Raw genomic sequence first — 10811 nt, 5'->3', positions numbered from 1 at the left:
TCTTCTATTAAAATAGCTCCACCAAATGAACAAATTGTTGCTGGCTCAGCAGCTGGGTTATGCGAATTCCCATCAATTGTCCACTTAAAAATTTACAACCAGCCAAGAAGCAGATCCTATGTTACATGCGGAGGTACCCTTATTGATGCCACCCATGTACTCACAGCTGCACATTGCCTGTAAGTACCTTTCTTATTGCTAATATGTAACAGTGCTTATTTGATTACAGAATACATTTTGTGCCCGTGAATTTAGCATAAGAAGTTGGTCGATTCTCTTCTTTTATTCTTTTATTCTTTTACTTGTTTCAGTCATTTGACTGCGGCCATGCTGGAGCACCGCCTTTAATCGAGCAAATCGACCCCGGGACTTATTCTTTGTAAGCCCAGTACTTATTCTATCGGTCTCTTTTGCCGAACCGCTAAGTGACGGGACGTAAACACACCAGCATCGTTTGTCAAGCAATGCTAGGGGGACAAACACAGGACACAAACAAACACACACACTTATATAAATATATATACAACATATACGACAGGCTTCTTTCAGTTCCGTCTACAAATCCACTCACAAGGCATTGGTCGGCCTGGGGCTATAGCAGAAGACACTTGCCCAAGATGCCACGCAGTGGGACTGAACCCGGAACCATGTGGTTGGTTAGCAAGCTACTTACCACACAGCCACTCCTGCGCCTATAAATATATAACTGCGCCTATAAATATATAACTGAAGGGCGGCGAACTGGTAGAAACGTTAGCACCCCGGGTGAAATGCGTAGCCGTAGTTCGTCTGTCGTTACGTTCTGAGTTCAAATTCCGCCGAGGTCGAATTTGCCTTTCATCCTTTCGGGGTCAATAAATTAAGTACCAGTTACGCACTGGGGTCGACATAATCGACTTAATCTCTTTGTCTGTCTTTGTTTGTCCTCTCTGTGTTTAGCCCCTTGTGGGTAGTAAAGAAATAGGTATTTCGTCTGTCTTTACGTTCTGAGTTCAAATTCCGCCGAGGTCGAATTTGCCTTTCATCCTTTCGGGGTCGATAAATTAAGGACCAGTTACGCACTGGGGTCGACATAATCGACTTAATCCCTTTGTCTGTCTTTGTTTGTCCTCTCTGTGTTTAGCCCCTTGTGGGTAGTAAAGAAATAGGTATTTCGTCTGTCGCTACGTTCTGAGTTCAAATTCCACCGCGGTCGAATTTGCCTTTCATCCTTTCGGGGTCGATAAATTAGTACCAGTTACGCACTGGGGTCGACATAATCGACTTAATCCCTTTGTCTGTCTTTGTTTGTCCTCTCTGTGTTTAGCCCCTTGTGGGTAGTAAAGAAATAGGTATTTCGTCTGTCTTTACGTTCTGAGTTCAAATTCCGCCGAGGTCGAATTTGCCTTTCATCCTTTCGGGGTCGATAAATTAAGTACCAGTTACGCACTGGGGTCGACATAATACCTTTGTCTGTCTTTGTTTGTCCTCTCTGTGTTTAGCCCCTTGTGGGTAGTAAAGAAATAGGTATTTCGTCTGTCTTTACGTTCTGAGTTCAAATTCCGCCGAGGTCGAATTTGCCTTTCATCCTTTCGGGGTCGATAAATTAAGTACCAGTTACGCACTGGGGTCGACATAATACCTTTGTCTGTCTTTGTTTGTCCTCTCTGTGTTTAGCCCCTTGTGGGTAGTAAAGAAATAGGTATTTCGTCTGTCCTTACGTTCTGAGTTCAAATTCCACCGAGGTCGACTTTGCCTTTCGTCCTTTCGGGGTCGATAAATTAAGTACCAGTTACGCACTGGGGTCGACATAATCGACTTAATCCCTTTGTCTGTCTTTGTTTGTCCTCTCTGTGTTTAGCCCCTTGTGGGTAGTAAAGAAATAGGTATTTCGTCTGTCTTTACGTTCTGAGTTCAAATTCCGCGAGGTCGAATTTGCCTTTCATCCTTTCGGGGTCGATAAATTAAGTACAGTTACGCACTGGGGTCGACATAATACCTTTGTCTGTCTTTGTTTGTCCTCTCTGTGTTTAGCCCCTTGTGGGTAGTAAAGAAATAGGTATTTCGTCTGTCCTTACGTTCTGAGTTCAAATTCCGCCGAGGTCGACTTTGCCTTTCATCCTTTCGGGGTCGATAAATTAAGGACCAGTTACGCACTGGGGTCGACATAATCGACTTAATCCCTTTGTCTGTCTTTGTTTGTCCTCTCTGTGTTTAGCCCCTTGTGGGTAGTAAAGAAATAGGTATTTCGTCTGTCGCTACGTTCTGAGTTCAAATTCCACCGAGGTCGAATTTGCCTTTCATCCTTTCGGGGTCGATAAATTAAGTACCAGTTACGCACTGGGGTCGACATAATCGACTTAATCCCTTTGTCTGTCTTTGTTTGTCCTCTCTGTGTTTAGCCCCTTGTGGGTAGTAAAGAAATAGGTATTTCGTCCGTCGCTACGTTCTGAGTTCAAATTCCACCGAGGTCGAATTTGCCTTTCATCCTTTCGGGGTCGATAAATTAAGTACCAGTTACGCACTGGGGTCGACATAATCGACTTAATCCCTTTGTCTGTCTTTGTTTGTCCTCTCTGTGTTTAGCCCCTTGTGGGTAGTAAAGAAATAGGTATTTCGTCTGTCTTTACGTTCTGAGTTCAAATTCCGCCGAGGTCGAATTTGCCTTTCATCCTTTCGGGGTCGATAAATTAAGTACCAGTTACGCACTGGGGTCGACATAATACCTTTGTCTGTCTTTGTTTGTCCTCTCTGTGTTTAGCCCCTTGTGGTAGTAAAGAAATAGGTATTTCGTCTGTCTTTACGTTCTGAGTTCAAATTCCGCCGAGGTCGAATTTGCCTTTCATCCTTTCGGGGTCGATAAATTAAGTACCAGTTACGCACTGGGGTCGACATAATACCTTTGTCTGTCTTTGTTTGTCCTCTCTGTGTTTAGCCCCTTGTGGGTAGTAAAGAAATAGGTATTTCGTCTGTCCTTACGTTCTGAGTTCAAATTCCACCGAGGTCGACTTTGCCTTTCGTCCTTTCGGGGTCGATAAATTAAGTACCAGTTACGCACTGGGGTCGACATAATCGACTTAATCCCTTTGTCTGTCTTTGTTTGTCTCTCTGTGTTTAGCCCCTTGGGGTAGTAAAGAAATAGGTATTTCGTCTGTCCTTACGTTCTGAGTTCAAATTCCACCGAGGTCGACTTTGCCTTTCGTCCTTTCGGGGTCGATAAATTAAGTACCAGTTACGCACTGGGGTCGACATAATCGACTTAATCCCTTTGTCTGTCTTTGTTTGTCCTCTCTGTGTTTAGCCCCTTGTGGGTAGTAAAGAAATAGGTATTTCGTCTGTCTTTACGTTCTGAGTTCAAATTCCGCCGAGGTCGAATTTGCCTTTCATCCTTTCGGGGTCGATAAATTAAGTACCAGTTACACACTGGGGTCGACATAATCGACTTAATCCCTTTGTCTGTCTTTTTTGTAGTAAAGAAATAGATAAATATATAACGTCCTACGTAACTGGGTTGGACTTGAACCAGAGAACACTATAACAGTGAATGGCCAAAAGCAGAGTGGTGCAGAGAATGAGGTATCATGGCTGATACGCAAACTTGTGGAGGAATGGTTTCGGAATGGTTTTGGAGGAATGAAGGAATGCTTTTGTTTACATAAGTGAAATTAATGGATACATTTTGCATAGAGTTAGAAGTATTTCTTTTTGCAGCTTTTATTAGTTGTTGTTGTCGTTATAGTGGTTGTGAATTGCGCTGCAGTCGTGGTTTTTGTGTTTGTTTTGCTGTGTTCTTGCAGTAGAACTATGTACCTATTTCTTTACTGCCCACAAGGGGCTAAACACAGAGAGGACAAACAAGGACAGACAAACAGATTAAGGCGATTATATCGACCCCAGTGCGTAACTGGTACTTGTTTTATCGACCCCGAAAGGATGAAAGGCAAAGTCGACCTCGGCGGAATTTGAACTCAGAACGTAAAGACAGACGAAATACCTATTTCTTTACTACCCACAAGGGGCTAAACACAGAGAGGACAAACAAGGACAGACAAACAGATTAAGGCGATTATATCGACGCCAGTGCGTAACTGGTACTTAATTTATCGACCCCGAAAGGATGAAGGCAAAGTCGACCTCGACGGAATTTGAACTCAGAACGTAAAGACAGACGAAATACGGCTACGTATGTTTGCGTCATAGGACTGCTTGGTTATGGTTGGTTGGTGCTAACAATACTATCTCCCGTTCCGACCCATCACCCTCTCACTTCGACTTCTATTACAACCACCACCACTACTTTATTTGCAGTGATGGACCTGTAAAAAAGATCAGCGTAAATATTGGAACCAACGACCAGAACAAATATGGCGATCAATCAACAACTACGAAATCGTTTGTAAAACACGCAGGTTATCTTTTGTCTGAATATGTTATAAGTAAGTATCATTGTCTTGGTCTTTTTATATACTTCTTAGTTATATACTCTTAGAATGGAGGCGTAATGGCCCAGTGGTTAGGGCAGCGGACTCGCGGTTTCGATTCCCAGACCGGGCGTTGTGAGTGTTTATTGAGCGAAAACACCTAAAAGCTCCACGAGGCTCCGGCAGGGGATGGTGGTGATCCCTGCTGTACTGTTTTTGTTGTACTTGTATTTCAAGGGGCCGGCCTTGTCACTCTCTGTGTCACGCTGAATATCTCCGAGAACTACGTTAAAGGTGCACGTGTCTGTGGAGTGCTCAGCCACTTACACGTTAATTTCACGAGCAGGCTGTTCCGTTGATTCGGATCAACCGGAACCCTCGTCGTCATAACCGACGACGGAGTGCTTCCATCCCACTCTTAGAATTATTTTGTCCAGGCCTTACGTTTTGAAATAAGGAGTAGAAACCCGTCCAGCCGTTCCGAAATCTTGGCTGTACAACATTCATATCCGCTGCAAATTGGGTGCATTGGAGGAAATTTTTCGAACATTTTGTTTATTTTCAGGAGACCTTAAAAAACAGGTGCTCTTTCTGACCGTAAAATCCTGGATTCGGCCTTATTAATGAAAAATGAAATTGTTTTCCTCCATTTTCAGAATTATTTTGTCAAGTTTCTCTTTGTAATTGGGGTTTGGATCGACAGGTAATTTTTCATATGAAGTTTTGTCTCTTAAAACTTCTTCACAAGCCGAAATATACTCACTTTTGACCATAATTACAACAGCGACATTTTAATAACAATAGAATCCTTATTAGCGAGACGTCGGAGTGCGTAACGTTGGGAATTTGTGAGGTTATTCCAAGACTTCTTTCCACTTGTCTTAAGGCTTTCTCTAATGCTTGCCTGACAAGATTCAAGGAATTCCAGTAGTGCTTGTGAACGTCCATCCAGAACTTTATCTGTATACCAATTAGGATGGAAGCACTCCGTCGGTTACGACGATGAGGGTTCCGGTTGATCCGATCAACGGAACAGCCTGCTCGTGAAATTAACGTGTAAGTGGCTGAGCACTCCACAGACACGTGCACCCTTAACGTAGTTCTCGGGGATATTCAGCGTGACACAGAGAGTGACAAGGCCGGCCCTTTGAAATACATGTACAACAGAAACAGGAAGTAAGAGTGAGACAAAGTTGTGGTGAAAGAGTACAGCAGGGATCACCACCATCCCCTGCCGGAGCCTCGTGGAGTTTTTAGGTGTTTTCGCTCAATAAACACTCACAACGCCCGGTCTGGGAATCGAAACCGCGATCCTACGACCGCGAGTCCGCTTCCCTAACGACTGGGCCATTGCGCCTCCACATACCAATTAGGATTCTTTTCAATCCAATCATGCCAGATTTGATCATCATCATTTTTATTTTCAGTAAGCATAGGGTTTTCTGACTCTTCGTTACCAGCTTCTTTTAAAAAAATTATCCTTCAGCTTGTGACGGCGGACAAACTGAAATAGCCCTTGAGCTAGTTTATTCTTGTCGAAATTCTTAGTGTTTGGGCAGAAACTCCGTCCAAACTCCAAGTTTTAGTCTAGATAATTTTATGACCGACTTAATCTCTTGTGTGATGGATTTTCTCGGGCAAGTGGATTTCAGAGTCTTACTCTCATTAAATTCCCGACTACCTTTTGGGCTTTGCTCGAAATCTTCACTTAAAACAGCATTGTTTAGTACTAGGTCGATGTGATTGACTGTCCCCCTCCCCACAAAATCCAGGCCTTGTGTCTACAGTAGAAATTATTATTATTATTATTATTGAGTGAGAGAGCAGTGCATGCCATCAAAGTGACACTGGGGTAAAATTTACGAAGCCCAGTATAACCATCATGACTACCCGTCTGATAAGGGTACACCAGGCACATGCATCATTATTATTATTATTATTATTATTATTATTATTATTGAGTGAGAGAGCAGTTCATGCCATCAAAGTGACACTGGGGTAAAATATACGAAGCCCAATATACCCATCATGACTACCCGTCTGATAAGGGTACACCAGGCACATGCATCATTATTATTATTATTATTATTATTATTATTATTATTATTATTGAGTGAGAGAGCAGTTCATGCCATCAAAGTGACACTGGGGTAAAATATACGAAGCCCAATATACCCATCATGACTACCCGTCTGATAAGGGTACACCAGGCACATGCATCACAACCATATGTGTGCGACATGGTGATCTAATGTCAAGATAAACAGCACATGACCTTGCAGGTGGGGCCCAGTTAGAATTTTCTTCAGGTTGAGTAGCCCATCCCGCTCAAAAGGTCCCTGAATAAGGGTTGTTTAAGGATGTTGAACGAAACACCCATGTTTCCAGAGGTGAATTATTCAAGCCCCAAAGAATCCCTCTCAACACATGGCTATGATGCTCCCCCACTACTTCTGCTCGTGATCAGAGATGCACATTTTTATTATTATTATTATAATCGATTAAATATTTAAATAAATTTTCTCTTTCCTTTCTTCCTTTGAATCTTTTATTGCCTTACAGAGAATGATATTGCCGTGGTGAGACTGTCCAAGTCAATCAAACCTGACAGCTGCGTCCAGTTTGTTCCTTTGGCCCAACCAGGAGAAATCTTTGACAACGCACGATGTATCGCTGCTGGATGGGGTGATCTCGGATGTTAGTAAATTTTCTAATACTAGGTTGTCCCAAAAGTTCGTAAACACTTGCGAAAATTGAATTTTTACTCGCCAAGTACTAACAAAAACAACAAAAATTATTCCTCAAAATAAAGACCATTATTTTCCAAGACTTTCTACGAACTTTTGGGACAACCTTATATTATAATTTTATTGGCCATTTTTCTTTTTTCTTTCTTTTTACCTACCTTTTTAATTTTATTTCATCCCCTTCATAAATAGAATACAAACTTGGCGTGGAATGGGGCTTTAAAAAAAGGTTGAGAGAAGATTAGGAACATGAGCGATTAAAGTTACACGAAGAATCTGGGGCAATGCTTCAATGATGAGTGTATTGTTTCGACAGTTTGAAGTAATAAGTTTCGAATTTTCACAAGTGGGTGGCATGGTAAGAAATCTTCAGTAAATAGTTAAAGCGGGAAAAAAAAAAGATGCCTTGTGTATTTGTTTAGGCTCTCTATGTGCCGGACTTAAACGTTGCCTTTCATCCATTCGGAGTTGATAAGATAAATACCAATTGAGCACTGGAGTCGATGTCATCGACGTATCCCCTCCGCCGAAATTGCAAGCCCCGGCGAGCTGGCAGAATCGTTAGCACGCCGGGGAGAAATGCGTCGCCGTATTTCGCCTGCCGTTACGTTCTGAGTTCAAATTCCGCCGAGGTCGACTTTGCCTTTCATCCTTTCGGGGTCGATAAATTAAGGACCAGTTACGCACTGGGGGTCGATATAATCGACTTAATCCGTTTGTCTGTCCTCTCTGTGCTTAGCCCCTTGTGGTAGTAAGGAAATAGGTATTTCGTCTGTCGCTACGTTCTGTGTTCAAATTCCGCCGAGGTCAACTTTGCCTTTCATCTTTTCAAGGTCGATAAGTTAAGTACCACGAGTTTCTCGCTCGCACTAAACAGCGTAAACTCTACTCACTCCTTCAATCCGTCACACCCGATGCCACTACCCCACCCCTCCCCAATGCGCTTCCCCCCTCATCCTCACCCCAAGCCTTCCGTTACTCTAACCGCACACACACTTACCCCTCCTCTCTCTCCTCCCACATCTAATTCATCCAACCTTCCCCACTTCAGTCTATTGTTACCATTCCTCCAGATCTTCTCCTCTCTGAGGCAGTGCGCTCCCTTCTTAGTAAGGGTCTGCGCTTCATCTCCCTCACTCCATTCATAGTTTTGTGCGCCGTGTCAGGCTGTATGCACTATTCCACAACACTCCACTCGCATCTAACGAAGACCACTGCTTCACCGACCTGGGCCGCCGACCATCCCACTGGACGCCTGCTCCAGGTCAGTTCCAAGCAGTCGATCATTTTGCAGGCATTTGCCAACGTGTTGTGAACCGGTTTAACTTTCGCAGGCGTCCCCGGCACCTGAACATCTGAACCTGTTCGTTGGCTACGTTGAAGCCCAAATATTCACACACACACACTTACACTCTCACATACAGACACACTCACATACACACACACTCTCACATACACACACGCTCGCGCATCTTCGTCTTGGGATCACTAGTACTTTATTATCTCCCCTTCTTCCTAGCTCTCCTGTCTAACTACCTTTATCCAACCAGTCGCCATGATTGACCCCTAAATCCACAAGTTTTATTTGTTCTCTATTTATTTCCTCATGTTCCTTTGTTAGGGAACGTAGGCTCGAAACGCAAAAGACTTTCTCACCTTCCCGAACGTCAAACTAATTCACCTGTCTTGTTTTTCTTTATATTTCAACTATATATATATGAATGTGTGTATATGTATTGGAACTATTCTTGTTCTAGGGCAACAAAAGTCACCAAATAAACTCCAGAAAGTTGCTCTTCCGGCAATTCCCACTGATGTCTGTCAATCGAACTCCCGAATGATGATCTCCAAAGGCGTCTTGTGTGCAGGTGATTTCAAGAAAGGAGGGCCCAGCACTTGCCAGGTATTATGATTCAAACTCTCACACGCATACACGCAAAACACACACAGATACATGGATGCACGTACAAATATGCATTCGTGCATGCACACTGAACATTCAAGAGGAATATCTGGTAACCGATGTAATATTGAAACATTAATGTATTCTAACATTTGTTGGGTCTAAGTCACAAAAATATTTACCATGTTTTACCAGTGGCACGTAAAAAGCACCATCCGACCGTGGCCGTTGCCAGCTTCGTCTGGTCCCCATGCCGGTAGCACGTAAAAAGCACCATCCGACCGTGGCCGTTGCCAGCTTCGTCTGGTCCCCATGCCGGTAGCACGTAAAAAGCACCATCCGATCATGGCTTTCTGCCAGCCCCGTAAAAAGCACCCACTACACTCACGGAGTGGTTGGCGTTAGGAAGGGCATCCAGCTGTAGAAACACTGCCAGATCAGACTGGGCCTGCTGCAGCCTTCTGGCTTCCCAGACCCCAGTTGAACTGTCCAACCCATGCCAGCATGGAAAGCGGACATTAAATGATGATGATGATTACTGTGACATTGGTAGACTACATGAAAACTATCACATGACCACAGCTATCATGTTATATGGTTCATGAACGAATGAGTCAATTATCACAATTTTTGTTGAGTCTTTGAAATCTTAAAACAATTCTGAAGTGAAAAAAATAACTTACGCAACAGCAACTGAACATATATTTTCCATTGCTTTTGTTTGCTTCTCATATATTTATCAAATTTTTTCTTTCGATAATTCCAGGGAGATTCTGGTGGACCTTTGTACTGCCCCAGTAAAAAAACAGGACAAATGGTGCTGGCAGGAGTGACATCTTTTGGCGATAATTGTGACAATGAAATCAGTGCTTTTAGCAGTGTGGCTTATTTCCGAGAATGGATTAAAAATAATCTTTAAGTTCTACTTCTTTCACACATAGTCGTACAAATGAAGTCTTAAGGATTTTAATAAAAGAAAATATTCTTTAACCGAGATTGAAATGTTGCTTTTTAATTGTGAGTTACTTTTTATTTCTTTTGAAGTTGTTAGTGGCATACTTCTCCTCTCTGGGGCAGTGCGCTCCCTTCTTAGTAAAGGTCTGCGCTTCATCTCCCTCTTTTCGAGGTCGATAAATTAAGTACCACGAGTTTCTCGCTCGCACTAAACAGCATAAACTCCACTCACTCCTTCATTCCGTCACACCCGATGCCACTACCCCCACCCCTCCCCGATATGCTTCCCCCTCATCCTCACCCCAAACCTTCCGTTACTCTAACCGCACACACACTTACCCCTCCTCTCTCTCCTCCCACATCTAATTCATCCACCCTTCCCCACTTCAGTCTATTGTTACCATTCCTCTAGATCTTCTCCTCTCCGAGGCAGTGCGCTCCCTTCTTAGTAAGGGTCTGCGCTTCATCTCCCTCACTCCATCCAGTAACAAATTTCAGACCCGTGCTGATATTCATAGTTTTGTGCGCCGTGTCAGGCTGTATGCACTATTCCACAACACTCCACCCGCATCTAACGAAGAGCACTGCTTCACCGACCTGGGCCGCCGACCATCCCACTGGACGCCTGCTCCTGGTCAGTTCCAAGCAGTCAATCATTTTGCAGGCATTTGCCAACGTGTTGTGAACCGGTTTAACTTTCACAGGCGTCCTCGGCACCTGAACATCTGAACCTGTTCGTTGGCTACGTTGAAGCCCAAATATTCACACACACTCACACTCCTGGTTGGAGGCCCAACCTTCTGAGTT

General features: G+C 43.5%; 1 protein-coding gene across 2 annotated transcripts in view; it reads left to right on the top strand.

Moving 5' to 3' along the window:
* The window catches only part of LOC115224571 (chymotrypsin-1), a 13073-nt gene extending 3027 nt beyond the window's left edge, over positions 1–10046 (top strand). Inside the window, exons 2-6 of one of the 2 annotated variants that reach the window (XM_029795496.2) lie at positions 17–179; positions 4288–4415; positions 6963–7097; positions 8905–9050; positions 9817–10046. In XM_029795496.2, the coding sequence (XP_029651356.1) occupies positions 17–179; positions 4288–4415; positions 6963–7097; positions 8905–9050; positions 9817–9969 (725 nt within the window). In that variant the 3' untranslated portion in view covers positions 9970–10046. The remainder of the gene's footprint in view (positions 1–16; positions 180–4287; positions 4416–6962; positions 7098–8904; positions 9051–9816) is intronic. The other variant, XM_036513388.1, reaches the window with a different exon arrangement.
* Positions 10047–10811: the final 765 nt, after the last annotated feature.

The sequence above is a fragment of the Octopus sinensis genome, linkage group LG25, assembly GCF_006345805.1.
Source record: "Octopus sinensis linkage group LG25, ASM634580v1, whole genome shotgun sequence".
NCBI classification, from domain to species: domain Eukaryota; kingdom Metazoa; phylum Mollusca; class Cephalopoda; order Octopoda; family Octopodidae; genus Octopus; species Octopus sinensis.
Note: the sequence above shows the minus strand (reverse complement) of the source record. Positions and strands in the feature narration are given on the sequence as shown.